This window comes from Rhinolophus hipposideros (assembly GCF_964194185.1).
Source record: "Rhinolophus hipposideros genome assembly, chromosome: X".
NCBI lineage: Eukaryota > Metazoa > Chordata > Mammalia > Chiroptera > Rhinolophidae > Rhinolophus > Rhinolophus hipposideros.
This window is the reverse complement of record NC_138046.1, coordinates 37,132,489-37,150,407: the sequence shown is the minus strand read 5'-3', so window position 1 is coordinate 37,150,407 and position 17,919 is coordinate 37,132,489. Positions and strand designations below refer to the sequence as shown.

General features: G+C 43.0%; 1 protein-coding gene across 2 annotated transcripts in view; it reads left to right on the top strand.

Annotated features, from left to right (window-relative positions):
• The first annotated feature begins 286 nt into the window (after nt 1-286).
• Nucleotides 287-17,919, top strand: part of IL13RA1 (interleukin 13 receptor subunit alpha 1) — a 59,409-nt gene continuing 41,776 nt past the window's right edge. For both annotated transcript variants that reach the window (XM_081042137.1, XM_081042138.1), the window contains exons 1-4: nt 287-651; nt 6,613-6,752; nt 12,163-12,301; nt 13,775-13,895. In XM_081042137.1, the coding sequence (XP_080898263.1) occupies nt 573-651; nt 6,613-6,752; nt 12,163-12,301; nt 13,775-13,895 (479 nt within the window). In that variant the 5' untranslated portion in view covers nt 287-572. The remainder of the gene's footprint in view (nt 652-6,612; nt 6,753-12,162; nt 12,302-13,774; nt 13,896-17,919) is intronic.

Sequence of the window (17,919 nt, the reverse complement as noted above, 5' to 3'; positions counted from 1 at the left end):
TGTATTATTCGAATATACCTCTTCCTCGTCACAGAGCCGCTCTGCCAAGTCCCCTTTCTGGCCTTCCAAATCCAGCCTGTGAGGTCGGTCTGCGATTATTCACCCACCCTGATGTCACAGTTTAGGAAACAAGGGCTCAGACGTCAAGATTGGAAGCCCAGACTCCCAGGCCAAGGTTCTTTCCGTAGCTGGCCCTATCCTCGGCACTCCTGAAGCCCAGCAGTCGGCACGCAGCGGCGACGCAGGCCGGGGCGGAGACGGCAGGCACTGGGGCTGGGCCAGAGGAAGTTCTGTTGGGCCGGCGACGGGACTCGGGAGGGGACAAGTGCGGCGAGACCAGGTGTCGCGCCGCGGAGCCGCGGAACGGCAGAACCACCGCGGAACCGCCGCGCCCCGCCCCCGCCCGCGCTCGCGGGCTCCGGTTACCTGCGGCCGGTGGGCGGGGCGGCCCTTCCCGTCTGCGCCGTCCCCCAGCCTCCAGGGCGGTGGAGCCGGGAAGTGGGAGCGGGAGCGGGGGAGGCGGAGACTGGCGAGGCTGCCACCGCCCGCTGGGATCCCAGGCGAGGGGCTGCATGGAGCTGTCGGCGCGGCTCTGCGGGCTGTGGGCGCTGCTGGTCTGCTTCGCCGACGGCGGGGACACCGCGCCCACGGGTGAGTGCAGCCCCTGGGCCCGGGGCGGCGGCCGAGGGGCTGGCGAGAGCTCCGCGGGGCCGAGAGCCGCGGCGGGGGTGGGCGCCGGCGGTTTTCTCTTGATACCCAGCGCTCGGCGACGGCGGCCTCCGGCGCAGGGTTCGAGGTGGGAGGACCCTGGAGCGGCGGGGCTTGCCCGGATTCCGGGCGGCGGCGGCGGAGCGGGAGGACGACTCGCTGCCGCACTTCCCTTGTGCTGTCGGGAAGAGCCGAGGAGCCCGGCGCCGGGGCGCGGGACCGAAACACGCCCGCGGCGTCGTCCGGGGGCGGGGGTGCTGGTTGGAATCCTGAATGTCCTGTGTGGACTCTGGGGATGAGGGGCCAGAAGCCAGTAGGGACGGCGACCGATGTCCCGGCGAGCTGGGTCCAATGAAGTGGTGGGTGTGAAGGGAACCTCTACAGAGCCTCGTCTTCATAGAATAAGGACTTGACGGTCACGGCCTCCTCCGGAGTCCAACAAATCCGTTGGGAAATCCGGAGCAGCATCCAGGCAGATGCCTTTTTATTTTTTTTAATAACCTTTATATTTTGGAATAATTTTCTATTTACAGAAAAAGTTGCAAACAAAGTACAGAGAGATCCTGTATACCTTTCACCCTGCGCTGCAACTTTTATTCAACTCGTCAGAGTTTCTGTGAAAAGTTGGGGGTTAATGACTTCCTCACGAACAGCTCCTAGCATGAGTGACCCTGCGGACATTTTGGGCCATGATACTATCTCCAAATTTGATAGGTTTTATTATCATATCGACACAAACACCCACAATTTGCTTACTGCATTTTCACTAGCGTGTTGTGCTTTGAAACCCAAGTTGAATGCTGATTAGGAAACCTTGACGTCCTCTGTTGATTCAGTCAACAATACGTAGGCAAAGTCTGCTCTGTGCCACGCAGTGTTTAGGGGCTGAGAATGCAGCGGTGAGCAAAACAGATCAAGTCCCGCCCTGTGGGTAGAGTCACAGAGGGGAAAAAAAATAAAATATTAAGGTATGTTATATGGCCCTGGGTACTGCAGAGATAAACTAAGAGGGGAGGGGTTTGCCATTGTAACGAGGGTAGAGTGGGAAAGCTCACTGAAAAGGTGACATTTGAGTAGAGACCTGAAGGAGGTTTGAAGTTTGTCAGTCTGTAATTATTCAAGTGACTTGTTTAATACTGAGCCAGACTCTGTAAGTTCTCTTAGAACCTGCTCATTTACATTGGGCAGCATCATCCTTGTCTCCAATGTGCCTCTAAGTTTAGTTGAGGAGATTCGATTCCCATAATAATTTGGGGAAACAGAGGTCCAGAGATAGGAAACGATTTGTCTAGGGTCACCCATCTCATTAGTCTCCTGATTTTCATAGTGCTGCTCCAGCACCCTCCCTCCTATACATTCCCTCCCACACACACCTGAAACAACAGCTGGCGTTCTACACAATACTGGCAACCCCCAACTTAATCAGTTTTGTCACATGGGTTCATTGGTAACTTGATTACTTAGAATACAGAAACTTTTTTCCCTATTAGAAATATTGATAAAATTGCATTGAGGTATGAGGAAGGAAAAGGGGGGGGCTTGAGTTTTAGTGGTCTGACATTTCCCAGCTGTGGGACTCTGGGCTAGTCATTTCCCCTTCCTTATGTAGCAGTTTTCTCATCTGTGAAAAGAGGGGATTGAGCTCCGTAAGTTCTAAAGGCTCTCTAGCTCTAATCATCTGAAAGTTTATAGAAATGATTAGGTTACCAGCTTAGTTTAGTCTATTTAGGCTGATAGTCCACATTGTGATATGTCTTAATAACCATCTAGCATTTATGTAGTGTTTATGCCAGGCAGTGTTCTAAGTTTTTCACTTGTACTATTTCATTTAATCTTTACACAAAACCTGTCTTGTAGGTGCTGTTATTAGTTCCATTTTGTACATGAGGAAGCTGAAGCACAGTGAGGCCTTGCTCAAAGTCTCATAGCTGGTAGAGTGGAGGAGCCAGGCTTCTGACACCAGCAGCCTGATTCCAGAGGCCAGGCCCTTAACCATGGTATTCGGCACCTCTCTGTTTAGAAGTGAGGGGAGTCCTTGGCTGGGAAAGGAGCTGGGCACCTCCCATAGTAGCAGGGCAGGACTGGTTGGAACCCATGAAAGTATGTACAGGCCATTTGTTATGAAGTGAATAATCATAGATTGGAGATTTGCTTTATAATTGCCAGAATGTGTGGTCCAAACAGTAAGCACTGTAGGCGTTCAGAAGAGTGGAAACCGAGGGCTGGTAGTTTCCTGGAAGAGGTAAAACTTGAGCTAGACCTTCAGAATGGGTGGAATTTGAGAAGGCGGAGGAGAGAAGTTATTCCCAATGTGGGGGGATAGCAGGAGCAGAGACCTTGAAGAGAGAGAGTGAGTGTTCTTTTGTGGTCAGCGAGGAGGATGCATTGGCAAAGTCAGTCCAAGCAGAAGAGCCACATTTTCCCTTGAAAGCCCTGAGGGGGGGCCAGCGCGAAGGAAGTGACACTGGAGGAGAAGCCAGCAGGGAAACTGGACTGAGTGAGGGGAATTGCTGGAGTATGCTGTTGTGCGGGGACCCTGCTCGCGGCGCCATTTGTCTTGCGGGGCCGCCTGTGGGGCCTCTGCTCCCGCTCCCCACACAAGAACGCAGGACATGGTGAGGCCAAAAAGAAACACCCACGGAGCCACAGGTAGGGGAGTCATACCACTATAGTCTCTGGCGGCCAGGTGAGACACACGCAGTAATAGCCACACAATCCGCAGTCCGCCATTCACTTCTCTGCCTGCCAACCAACCAACCAGTCAGCACAGCCCCGCAGTTACGTCAGTAGCCAATTGACTAACCGGTTACAGCTGATGGCCAACCAATCACAGTTGATGGTCATTCCTACCCGAGCCAGCACCTCCCCACGTGAGGCCGAGAGCCTGGAAACTGCTCTCTGGGACTCTGTCTCCACAGATGCTATGCAGGAGTTTAGGCTTGAAGGTTTCCACTAGAAAGATGTATTGTGAATGCCTTCTGTTCAGAACAATGGCTTACTGGTGTCCGCCTGCCTCGCGGGGCCCAGCAAAGCACATTAGTGTGATTGGGATCATGAGAGAGGTATTGCAAGAAAGAATGCACGGAGGTCAATGACTGAATAGACATAAGGGAAGGAGATGGATGACTCATATGTGATTCTTGTGATTTCCTTAACTTTTCCCAAAATATGCATGCAAAACTATGAGCTAAGCAATATATCTTATTATGAGAAAGAGCATTGCTCGTGTTAATTCTTAATTAGAATAGGATATTGTGCTAGATGATCATACAGACTCACTTGAGGTTTGAAGTTTAGTTTGGGAAGCTATGTGAGTCCCTCTCTCCTTCCCACTTCGCTCTCTGAAGTCAGTGATTAACCTCTAAGACATGGGTGAAATTAGGTAACTAAGGAAAGCTTATCAGGCAGAATAGATATAGATATATGTTCTGTCTCAAAGGCCATGGGCACATATCACTTCCAAAACAATGATTTAGAATTCTTTTGTCTCTTCAAAAAGAAAGAAAGCAGCTAGCTAACATTTATCTAGCACTGCCCGGTGCCAGGCACTGTTCTGAGCATTTTATCTATGTTAACTCATTTAATTCTCATAACAATCATTAGGTTATTGTGATCATCCTCATGTTATAGATGCATAAACAGGCAGAGAGAGGTTACGTGACTTGCCAGCTAGTGAGTAGCATAGCTGGCATATGAACTCAGGCAGTCTGGCTCCAGAGTCCATGTTCTTAGTCACTACACTATACTGAAATTATCTGTCCTACTACATCGAGCAGTTGTTAGAGACTTTTATGAGAAGTACAGTCTCCACTAATTTATGTAGATGTCACAATGTATTATACACACATACACATGTATTTACATATATTTAAACATCTGGAGATTGTATTTAAAGTTTCTTTGTGTTTCTGTGTGTGTGTGTGTGTGTGAGTGTGTTTTAAAGTATAGGAAGTAGAAGAATCTCAAGAGAAACGGAAGGAACCATTAGAAAGAAAATGGATGGCAGATAGCCACAAGTAGCCTAAAACGCAAAACAATTAGATTATCTGACTGAAGGACACTTTAAAACAGATAGGGGAAAAATCAAACCCATTTGGAGATTGGAAATAGGGTAGGTTATTTGTTGTTCTATTAAAATACTGAGGTTAAAAAATAGACTAAAAAGGTTTTATACCTTGAAATTTGGGGTCCAATTTAAGTGAACCATAACTAGATAATATTTTTTATTATCAGGGCTTTAATTTTTGTGTGGGAGTGGGAGGTAGGTGGGAAGATAGTGCCAGGAAGTTTGCTGCAATGTGGTTCTGGAATGTGCAGAATGCGTTAGGTAATCCTAGAGTAGATAGTGGTCTTCAGTAGGAGCAAGATTTCATTGGAGGCTCTATACCTGACCAATGATTTATCTTCAAAACCATCATTGATAGGGCCAAAACGGAATAGTAGTATACTCCTGTAATTGCTTCATATCCTAACGCTAGCACTGTTGCCAGAGCCTTTGGTGCTCCCTGGCACTAGCTGGGTGTGAATGCAGTTGGGATTCCCTGTTTCCACAAGAACTTGGCCTGCTGTGGGCTGTTCCTCCTCACAGTTGGTCCTCTGGTCTACCTTGCAGGAAAGCTAATGGTACTGGAGTCCGGAAAGAGGGAATGAACATTGAGTCAAGGGCCTCTGCAGGCTGCTGTGCCGAAAACTGACTGTTGGGGAAATCCCAACTATGTAGTGCCTGTGTGGTTGATATTTTTGGGACACGTAGAACTTTTTTGTTCAGTTAAAGAGGAAGGTAATGGTTTAAGTATTGCAGATTATAAAGGAGACCCAGTGTACTCTAAAGCGTTGGCATAGAGTATAAAATATAACTATTGACTAATAAATTAACACAACTGTAGTCCTTAGTAATTAATAATGATTAAGTTTCCCACTTTAGACAATTTGAGGGGGTTGTTTTTAAAATTAGTTAATAAACTTTATTTTGGAATAATGTTTGATTTACAGAAAAGTTGCAAAGATAGGACAGAGCATTCCTGTACATCCCTCACCCGGTGTCTAAGGGGATGGTTTTGATAGTCCTGGCCTCAGGAGAAGTTCTCAGGAAAGACTGAAATGATGTTTTCTCCCCCCACCCGCTACCAATGTATTTCCCTGTATTTGGAAGAAGCAGTTAAACTCCTTTCTCTGATATTCAGAGCTGCGTCCAAAATAATAGTCAGTAAATATTTGGTGGAGACCGTGGTGGATTTTCTCCAGATGAATTATTTTTAAGACACTGGTTCACAGTTTGTCCTCTTTTCCTCCTTCTTCAGATGAGTCGAAGCTACGGTTCCAGCTGTTTAGTGTCACACCTCAGCGGAGCAGCAAGGGCTGTTAAATTTTTTTCTCAGTGGTTCTATGGAAAAGTTATAAAAACAATTACCAGGTTAAGTTAGCAAGGATGATTAAAGATGAGCTGCTTAAACTCACTGGCAGAACTGCTGAGAGGGAAGTGTCTATTGAGGGAGATGTGGATTCCAAGCGTAGGGGACCCCAAATTCCTGCAGAACGAAAACTTAAAACTTTGGGAATACACTCTTCTCTGTGTCACAGCATAGCAAGTAGTTACGAATGCGGAGCCTTGGAGCCACACTGTTTGGGTTTGCATCCCAGCTCTGCCATTTACCAGCCTTGGGATATGGGACAAGTGACGCAAAGTCCCCGTACCTCAGTTGCCTCATATTTAAGGTTGTTGTGAGGATTCAGTGGTTGAATATGTAGAGAGTACTTAGAACGGTGCCTGGATCATTGAATGTTAGATATTTCTACTCAGTTTTCTTATTCTTGGCCTCTAGGACTTGGAGGAACGGATTAAATGAACCACTAAAAACATTGGCTGATGTTGATATATTTATTTCTTGTGCTTGATTTGAACAGAAATTCAGCCACCAGTGACGAATTTGAGTGTTTCTGTTGAAAACCTCTGCACGGTAATATGGACATGGAATCCTCCAGAGGGAGCCAGCCCGAATTGTAGTCTGTGGTATTTTAGTCATTTTGGCAACAAGCAGGATAAGGTAAGTTTTCTGGAACATATCTCACTGATGAGATAAAGGGAACACTATGAGTTAGAGCCAAGAATAAGCCAAATTCTAATCTTACTTCAAAATGGGAATTTTATTTTGGGTTGTGTTCAAATTTTAACTGGCAAAATTACAGAAACAACTGTTGATAAAATTGAACATTTGAGGATATTTGCTAATTATTTGACAATCAAATGCAGTTGAGGTTCTCTGATAGGAAATGCTAGATATCTTTATCTATTAGGCAGTCAGTAAATAATTATGTTAAAATTGGTTCCTCTGTTCCTGCCTGTAGCCTTGTATCTATACAACACTTCTAGTTTCTCAGGGGATTTTCACATTCACCATCTTGCTAATCACATGCACTGATAGGTATGCAAGAACTAGTGATGCAAAGCAAATGGCCATATGGAAAGTGAAAAAAAAAAAGATGTCAATGGCAGGTGGGGTTGACTAGACTAGGTTTCCTGACGCCTGAGGAAAAATGAGGGGAATTTTCACCCTATCCAGTCAGATGTAGTTGACTGATTTATGTGAATTTTTGTTAACAAGATTGGATAATTTTGGGTTCTTTATGATAATCTTATTCAACGGAATTTTCTCTTGGACCTTACTAGTTTGTAGCCCCTTCTAATTGATGGGTTCTTCAAAACATCAGATCATCTGTTCAAATCTGTTTTATATCTTTATACTTTCTTTCAGTGGGGGTGTGTGGAGGGGAGGTGGGAGATGTTTGGGGTTGACTTTGTCCAGGATTTTGTGGAGACCGAATGAGAAGTTGTTATTAGTGACTACTTTGGAGTAGGGTATTGTGAAATCGCCATATTCAGGTAGGTTGGTGGCAGAAAGTCAGGAGAACTGGGTTCTTGGTAGCTAGTGCACCACTCAGCTAGCTAAGTGGCCTGTGGTAAATTACTTAATTGAAAAGACCTCTCTGAGCCTCAGTGTCCTTGTGTGTAAAGTGTGGCTCTACTCACTTCCCTGGCTTGCTGGAACATGGAAACTAATGTATGCCAAGGCTTAATAAAGTTAGGATGGAACAGGCTTTTTCTCTTGTGGGAAATTTGCTAATCTGCCTTCCTGCCCTTTTCTTGATGAGGTGTTAATTAAAGTGTAGGTGTTAATGGATACAGAATTGAGGCTAGTCAAAGTATTTGCATTTTAAAAGAGGTCCTCTAAATGCAGAAGCCTGCAATATTTCTAGCAGGGAAAACTTGAGTAGTTGAGTTCCCCTTTTCACTATGTTGGCTTCCTCTTCTTCCTAAGGAGGGGCCTTAGGCATTTGGAGTCAGTAGCAGCTTTTGGTAGTTTAGTCTTGAGAAATTCCGAGAAAGACCCTTAAGTGTCCACTAAGTATCTAATCAAAACTCTGATGAGAGGTCACCTTTTTTCTAACAGGTCCCCTATTCATTAGCCTGTCAACCATGCTCAAGGATCAGTCAGGTAGACATGCCTATAAATGGGTCTAATTCGTCAGTATACTTACAGAAATTTAGACTTAAAAGTAACTTTAGGAGGCAGTGGAATCAGATAGAATTGGATTTGAAATTTTGTCTCTTCCCCTTTCAAGCTGTGTGATCTTGTGCAAGTCACTTAACCTCTCTGAGTCTCCATTTCCTTGTTTGTAAAAGTGGGGGGGTGGGGGGTGGGAGGTGGGATGAGCTAATAATAGTACAGAGGACCCTTGAACAACTCAAGTTCTAACCACACAGGTTCACTTATACATGAATGTTTTTCAATAAATACAGTAGGCTCTTGATATGTGTCGGTTTTTGTATCCGCGGATAAAACCAACCACTGATCAAAAGAACGTCTAAGTATTACCTTGTCTTGTACACCTGAAACTAATAAATAAAAAAAAAAAGGCAAACTGTAAAAAAAAAAAAATAGTATTTTTATATTCCCATCCGCGGTTTCGCAACTGCAAATTGAAAATATTGTTTTGGATTGAAAATACTGTTTTCGATCAGTGGTTCGTTGAATCTGCGTATTCAGAGTCAACTGTAGATCAAAGTTATATGAGTATTTTCTACTGTGTTGGGGGAGAGTGGGTGCCCCAACTCCCTTGTTCAAGGGCCAACTGTACCTACTTCACATGAAGAGCATGTGAAGGAGATGATGTTTATAATGCACCTGGCACAGAATTAGTGTTCAATAGTTGTTAGCTTTTATTATTACTATTGTTAGGTTGAACCATAAGCAATAGCCACTTTTATAGGTCATATTCTATGGTGCAACCTGATGTCATTTAATCTTATTCTCTCCATTTTGCCTCTGAAGAGACCAGATGGAGAACATAAAGGGTGACCTCTGCTTAAAGTCATTTATTCCAGCCATTTGACAGCATTGGTGGCTGTCAGTCCCTCAGTTGTGATAAATATGGATTATTCCTTCCAATCAGTGCTGGGGGGAGATTTCCTGTCTGGACTTTTTGAAGGTTACAATCTTGAGGCTAAGTATGAATGGCAGGAGTGACTTTCGTTTTTCATTTTGTTCTTTGGACACAGCATTAACATCATCAGACAAAACTGGGGTACATATATCCTTTGAAGCATATTGAAGCAGTGGCATTGTGATAGTTTGTAAATGTTAAGGGGCTTATGTGAATGTCTAAAGGTCCCAAGTTGCTAAGTGAGATAAACCTTTGAGGTCATTTTCAATCTTCAGATTGGAAGACCATTAAGATGAGTCAAGGATTCATAGATGATTTTAAAAAAATTATTTTAAGTAGTTGCCCTCCACCACTGTTTAAGCAATCTCTAATAGTTTCCCAGTCTGGCAAGTAGAAGAAGGATCTGGCATTAGATTTTAGATAGCTTTCATCACCAAGAGATAGGCAGGTCTCACCAGGTGAGTAAATTAAAAGGCATCCAGAGAGGCAGAGCTGAAGCTGACACCCCTTTTCTTCTGACAAAGAAATCTGTAACTGGGAGGAGTTTGATCCAGCCAAATGAACATTGTTCCTGAGGGGTAGGGGTCAGTTCAGGACTCTGGCCTTGGTTTTTGATAAATTTTCAAAGGAGGCCTGATTCACTGAGATGTGGAACAATACCATACAGCAGCTAGCTACCAGTGGAATGAGTCACCGTAGCCAAAAGTCACATGGGAGCCATCACACATACCTCATCAAGATCTGCTGGGAGGGTTTTAGCTCCTCTCCTGATAGAGAGAGATGCACTTTACTTGGCAGTCATTGACAATTCGGGTTCCTATTTTATTCATGCCAATTTATATTATTTACTTTGAGCTTTGAAGAAGATTGAAAAAAATATTTCTATCTTTTCCCCTACTCCCTCTTTTCCAAGTAATTTTATTATTCATATGCCCAAAGCATAAGGTTCAAATTAAGGTAGTAAAGTATTTTTTGAATTAAAACAATTCCATATAATAAACATATTTGTATAATAAAACTCATCCCTCTCACTGGAACAACATCTAATATAATAAGAGAACTGGGATTTTTCCATGATGATTCTAATTTATGGCATTTGACTGTATATTTTTCCCCTGGTGTCCTCAAAAGTCAAATGCAGCTTCCAAACAAGAATTATCAAGGATCCTTAGGTCAGGGTGGCTCCTTCAGGGGTATTTAACAGGTCCTCGAATAACTTGACTCTTGTTTACGTCAACTAGCCTGTGGTGCAGTTGGTTTCCTTATATGTAGTTTCACTTAAAGTTACAGAACCTATTAACAACGTTAAGTGAGGATTTACTGTGTAGGACTTGTGCTTAATAAAATTATGAGGTTGGTGAAATTTGCATTTGGAGCTTTCCTGCCACCATTACTATGATTCTGGTTTTCAGCTTCACAGGCTGAGAAACCTCATTTGCTCAGCACACATTCACCTCTCAAGGGCCACTTTCTTACTTTGCCATGAAAATTATAAAGGTGAAACATTCTAGAAAGCCCTCTGTCGGCAAAACTGGTGCGTTCCATCCCTGTAAGCAGCAACTGTATGGAAAGCCAAATAATAAGTAGGTTTCTTAGCAAGGAATCAGGAATTAGGTGTGAAAATGTGCTTGGCTAAGAATAGCTGGAGGCCCCATTCCGGATAGGCATAGCTTTGCAGATGGGACAGAAATACTCAATGTTCATGGAGTCTTGTCTCCTGGCCAGAATTTTGCTCACAGACATTTCTTTTTCTTTTCCTGCAGGGCTAACCAAATAACTCCCTTTTCAGAGTTCTGTCTTGCCAGGGTCTAAGAGCTGTTCAGTATCTATAAAGTGATTTTTTTTCATGTCTTTGCTATGGTTCATAAATTCTTGAATTCATGAATTCTTGGCTAGCTATCTCTCAGAGAGCATCCTATGTCCTGGTTTTGGGAGTTGCCTTCATGTTCAGCTGGCAGCAGGCATGTAAAATGGCAGAGTATCCCCTTAGGGTGGTAGAGGTAGCTATGACAAATTTTCCCCTTCATGTCCATCAGCACGTATATAAAAGGAAATGCTGTCTCCATCTTGAGTCAGAAACTATTGCAAAACAGGAAACTCCTTGGAGTTCTGATTAAAAGCAGCTCCATTCTTAATTCAAACTCTGTCACCATGGGAAATGTTAATTTCCTGAAGAGCCCTTTAATCTCATTATTCTAAATCATAATAACCAGATTTATGATTTATGTCTGTGTGCTGTCTATGAGTTGGCTTTCTGTTGTGGTTCCACAAAGCTTATCTACTTCTCAGAATAAGAGTGTGGTATACTCAGTGCACATAGCGACCCTTAAAATTTATATGTAGACGTGAGGTAGTCAAAACGGTCAAACAGTACAGAAAGATGCTTAATGAAAAGTCTCTCTTTGGCTCCCAGGTCCCCCTTCTTTACTTCCTTTCCTCAGAGATAACTAGGATCACTGGATTCTTAAAGCAGTCCCATTTACCTTGATCTCGATGGCATACTGTGTCTGCTTGTAATTGAATTTTGAGAATCTTACTGTGTTTCCTGTAGAGTGGCTTTTAGACAGTTGAATGTTTTAGTATGGTAGGCTTATAGGTAAAGGTCATGATGTTTCTACATTTAAAATGTGGGAAATTATCTTTTATCTATGCCGGGGTGTCTCAGTGGTAGCACCATTGACATTTGACGCAGGATAATTCTTGTTGTAGCGGGAAAGGAAGGCTGTCCTGTGCATTGTAGCATGTTTAGCAGCATCCTGGGCCTCTATCCACGAAATGCCAGTAGCAGCTCCCTTCAAGTTATGGCAACCAAAAGTGTTCTTAGACATTACTAAATGTCCCCTGGGGAACAGGGGAGCAAAATCACCCCAGGTTGAGATGACTTATTCATATCATTGGATAACTTTACGTTTTTTTGTGTCTTATAACACCTCAACATGCTAATGTTTTATTACGTAGGTGTATTTCTGTATGTTTGCTACAGCAATGCCTATTTTTATTTCCAAACTTTAGAAAATTGCTCCAGAAACTCATCGTTCGAAAGAAGTGCCCTTGAATGAGAGGGTTTGTTTGCAAGTGGGGTCCCAATGTAGCACCAATGAAAGTGACAATCCTAGCACTTTGGTGGAAAAGTGCATCTCACCCCCTGAAGGTAATAACTGAAAGCAGTGTCTCTTGGTATTTAGAGAATAATTCCAAATTATCCATGTGCTTATGTTCGGTGTTAATTTCATTTTCAAACATTTGCTGAGTCTAATAAGTTTCTAGCACTTAACTAGGTGATAGCAACACAGTAATCAATATGAGGTCATCCCTGCCTTCAAAGTGCTCACAGACACCTTGAATACCAATGTCCTGATTCATTTTATGAGGAAGAAGGGAACTGAATGAGTTGTTGTAGGTCTTCAGATTCTAGGTCCAGTGCCTCAGAAAACCCCCAAATATGTACCATCTTCCTCATTATATAGAGAGATTAGTTTGATATACAGGATTATTTGGGGAAAGATGTGTAAAAAGGAAAATGGGCATGGTGGTCTGGTTCCAATTCAAGACTACCCCTAGGAAAAGCTGTCAAGTAGATCATTGTCCACCAGCTGCCTTCCTGTCCATTATCCAGTGTCCTTTGGCTTTTATGTTACATGCAGGGAGTAGCATATACTGATTAAGAGCAGGGCTACCAGGACCCAGATGTTCAAGTTTAAATCTCAGCTCGGCCAGCTTCTAGTTGTGTGACCCTAGGCAGATCACTTAGCTCCTCCTCCCTTCAGTTTCCTCATCTGTAAAATGGGAATGATGATAGTACCAGCCTCCCAGGACTGTTGAAAGGATTACATGTCAGTATAAGTGAGGAGCTTAGAATAGTGCCTGGCGAAGAGAAAGTGCTCTATACATATTATCTATTAATATTATGCTGCCCCTTGATTGTGCAGGGCCTCTTCTCTTACCTCAAAACCTTAGCACTACATGGCTTGTTCTATAGACCATTCTGTCTACTTGCCTTGTACTAATCAAAAGTATATGAAGTAATATATGTAAGAATGTAAAATTCAGTACTGCTAGGAGGCTGGGAGCATGGTTTAAAACAACTTACCTCCCCTGTTCTCATTAGTTTAGGAGTTTGATAAATAATAAAAGAAACCTAAATTGTATTATGATAGTAAAATGGTTGATGATGACTCAGTATAGTACCACTTCAAGGATCCTTAGGTATAACATGTTTGCATCTTAAACAGAGGCATTTAATTTAGAGACATGATGCCTTAACTCAAAAAACTTTATAAAGGTAGAGATTTTAGATCATAAAGATTTTAGGGCTCCTAAAGTCATAACACATAATAGGCAACTACTAAGAGTCACATTCATTTAGGAATCCTGTAGTCATTTCCTATGATTGAAATATATTTGATCTTTAAATTCCATCTCCAATTAGGGATATAAGAGTTGGGATCCCTTTATGATAATAAAAATGTTTTCTTAGTATCAGGAGTTAAGAGAGAAAGTTGTGAACATTTTAGATTTGGGTAAAGCAGCATGAAACACCCTCACCATCCACATGCCCAAGAGTGATTGGCTAGTTTGCCTTATAAGGAGAAAAGCATCCTAAACTCTTGGCTGCGCATTCTAGGTGATCCCGAGTCGGCTGTGACAGAGCTACAATGCATTTGGCACAACCTGAGCTACATGAATTGTACTTGGCTCCCTGGAAGGAACACAAGACCTGACACTAACTATACTCTCTACTACTGGTGAGTATGGACAGGAGACTTACAGGGGAAGCACTGATTGTGATGATGTTGGGAACCTTTGGATCTAGCAGAGTTTGTTTTTTTAAAAACACAAAAGCCTATTTTTGGCAACCCCCAGAATATAGGCAGTTTGCTTCAGTGGAAAATGCATCTGCTTTTGGTGTCTACTTTTAGGAAAATAGTAATTATAGGTCCACAGGATACTGCCAAAAAACGTACAGGGAGATCTCATATATGCTTCACCCAGTTTCTCCCAATGATAACGATACCAAACCGGAAAATTGGCATTGGTGCAATCCACCAAACTTACTCAACTTTTACCAGGTTATATGCACTCATTTGTGTGTGTGTGTTTCTATGCAATTTTATTACATGTGTAGATACAGAATAGTTCTATTACCTCAAGTTGCCCTTTTATAGCCATACCTACCTCCCTCTGCATTCCCCCCTACCCACATTCTCTTCCCCAAGTCTCTAACCTCGGGCAACCTCAAATCTGTTCTCCGTCTCTATAATTTTGTCATTTCAAAAGTTCTACTGAAATGAAATCATATAGCATATAACTATTTGAGGCTAAAGTTGTTTTTTTTTTTAACTGCATGACACCCTTGAGATGCATCTAAGTTGTTGTATATATCAACAGTTTACTCCTTTTTATTGCTGGGTAGTATTCCATGACACGGATGTACTACTTTGTTTAACCATTCATTTATTGAAGGATATCTCGATTTCCTATTTTTTGCTATTATGAATGGAGCTGACGTAAATATTTGCATTCAGGTTTTTATGTAAACATAATTTTTCATTTCTCTGGAATAATGCCTAAGAGTGCAGTTGCTGGATCATATGCTAATTGCATATTTAGTTTTATAACAAACTGCCAAACTGTTGTCCAGTGTGGCAATACCATTTTACATTCCCACCAGCTATGTATGAGTCACTGGTGCCTACCTTAAAAAACGAAAATTATTATCATGTCCAGGGTTAAAAAGTAATTTAGCTCCCCACAAAATAACTTATATGTGACATTTGTGACTATAACTGAAAAATTTGTTAAATTTCTAAATTAATCTTTAATCATTCCCTTTCCTTTAGAGCCTAGAATTATTAGCAACAGAAAGAACAAGAAAGAAAGGACCAGGTTAATCAATTCAGTAAAACTTTAATTAGCACATATTGTGGGTAAACTACTCAATAGGCAGCTGAGATAAGAAAAATATCTCTTCGCTCATAAAGCTTAAAATGTAGAGGGGGAGACAGTGCCCAACACAATTACTTATATATATAAAAAGACAAGTGTGTGATGAAGGCAGTTGCAGAGGTCTTGACAAACTCTCATGAGGTATAGAAAAACTCTTGTGAGTTAGCTGTGTGGAGCTTGGAGTAGTAGCAAGGGGAGGTTTTGAAGGGGTGAACAGCATAGATGGAGGGTTTCTAAGAGGCTGGCTTTTGAGGAGGACATTCTGAGGAATGGGGATATTTAGTCAGTGTGATGTCAGGGTGGGAAATCTAGTCTTGGCAATCTGCTCTCCACAGGGCCTTGTCCTCCTTTCTATCATTCTTTCAAACCACTTCTGAGAGAATGGAGTGTAAAGGACTGTGTCCAGGACTTGTGACGCTATAAGATAAACATGGTGTTTCATTCTGGAGTGTCCATTTTGTCCAATGACTTGAAAAATATTTTTGGCATATTAAAGCACTCATGGCTACGTCACGAATTGCATGCAAAAGTTAGGGTTCTGCTCAAGATGGCAGAGTAGGTAAATGCTGTGCTTGCCTCTTTTCATGACCACATCAAACTTACAACTAAACTATAAAACAATCTTTATTGAGAATCGCCTGAAGTCTACCTGAACCGAATTCCTACAACTAAGGACATACAGAAGAAGCCACGTGGAGACTGGTAGGAGTGGCGGAGACACAGAACAGATTGGTGCCACACCCATATATGATGGTTAAAAATTAGGAGCGAGGTGTTCCAGCCCCGCATCAGACTCCCCAGCCCATGGCTCCAGTGCTGGGAAGAGAAGTCCCCATAACTTCTGGCTGTGAAAACCAGCAGAGATTGGGGCTGAGTGAGATGGAAGATGGCTGCACTCCCAGGAGCTCCTCTTAAAGGGCCCACACATGGATTTACTCAATGACATACTCACTTGCTCAGAGCTCCAGCACTGGGGCAGCAGCTCAAAGGGCGCCGGGGACACATGGGGACAAACTGAATTGTCTAGCTTCAGGACGAGGGCTGGAAGGGCAGCTTTTTCCCAGACAGAAGTGTTGGCAGAAGCCGTTATACCTTTGTTGAGCCCTCCCTGCCACCCAGAGTGCAGTCTGCATCAACCTAGCTGGCACCATCTGCCCCACCCTGATACCCCATCCCACCGAACTTGCGGACCCACCCAAGCCACTTGTAGTGGCTTTTCCATACAAATGGCCTGTCTTGGCTCATGCTTCAGATTTTCTTAAAACGTCTGAAAGATTCACAAACTGCAAAGAAGCAGCATCTGGCCTCAGCATGCCCTGTACCTCTTGCTAAGCAGCCCCACGCCTAGCACTAGTGGCAGTTGGTCTTGGTTTGCATTTAGCTTCTTCCAGGTACCACCAAGCCCAGCACAAGTGGCGACCATTGGCAGATCACACTGTAGCTCATACCAAGTGGCCCAGAGCAAGGCACAGGCAGCAGCTGACCTTGGCGAGTAGTAGAGCCCCTCATAAGAGGCCCCAGGACCAACACACCTGGTGGCCCACTTCAGACCACACCAGAGCACCACCCAATCACCTCCACAAATGGCACACCCAAATGGCACGCTGGGCAGGTACCAGAGCCCCAGTGAAGTGAACCATGCTCTGTAGAGTCAGCCCCTGCACAACAGCTCCTCCGCTGTAGTCACAGCCAGTCCTCACAGCCAATCAGATGACGGTCAGTCCCTCCCATTGATGTGCAAACAGCAACCAAGGCTCAACTACAACAGGAGGGTACACACATCCCACACAAGGGACACACCAGGAGCTCCCAGCTCTGGTGACTGGGGAGATTGCACTACTAGGTCCATATTTCACTGACTACATAATACCACTCTACTAAGAACAGGAGACATAGTAGCCCTACCTCATACATAGAAACAAACACAGGGAGGCAGCCAAAATGGGGAAACAAAGAAACATGTCCCAAATCAAAGAACAGAACAAAGCCCCAGAAAAAGAGCTAAACAAAATGAAGATAAGCAATCTACGAGATGCAGAGTTCAAAATACAGGTTATAAAGATGCTCAGTGATCTCAGGGAGAACTTCAACAAAGAGATAGGAGACGTAAAAAGGAACCAGTCAGAAATCAAGGAATCCAGTAACTGAAATGAAGAATACATTAGAGGGAATCAACAGTAAAGATAAGGTAGCATAAAACACCAATCAGAACCACAAAAAGAAAACAATCCAAAAAAGGATAGTTTAAGAGGACTCTGGGACAACATCAAGTGTACCTACATTCGCATTATAGGGGTACCAGAAGGAGAAAAGATACAGCAAGGAATTGAAACCCTATTTGAAGAAATAATGATGGAAAACTGCCCTAACCTGGTGAAGGAAATAGACGTACAAGCCCAGGAAACAGAGTCCCAAACAACATGAACCCAAAGAAGCCAAGATACATCCTAATCAAAAGGTTAAAGACATAGAGATTCTTAAAAGTAACAAGAAGAAAGCAGTTACTTACCTATAAGGGATCCCCCATAAGATTATCAGCTGATTTCTCAACAGAAACTTTGCAGGCCAGAAGACACTGGCACAAAATATTCAAAGTGATGAAAAGCAAGACATACAACCAAGATTACTCTACGCAGGAAAACCTATCATTTCGAGTCTGAGGAGCTTTCCAGATAAGGAAAAGGTAAAGGAGTTCATTATAACCAAACCAGTATTACAAGAAATGTTAAAGAGACTTCTTTAAGAAGAGGAAGAAAAAAAAGATAAAAAATATGAATAATAAAATGGCAATAACTACATATCAATAATTACTTTAAATGTAAA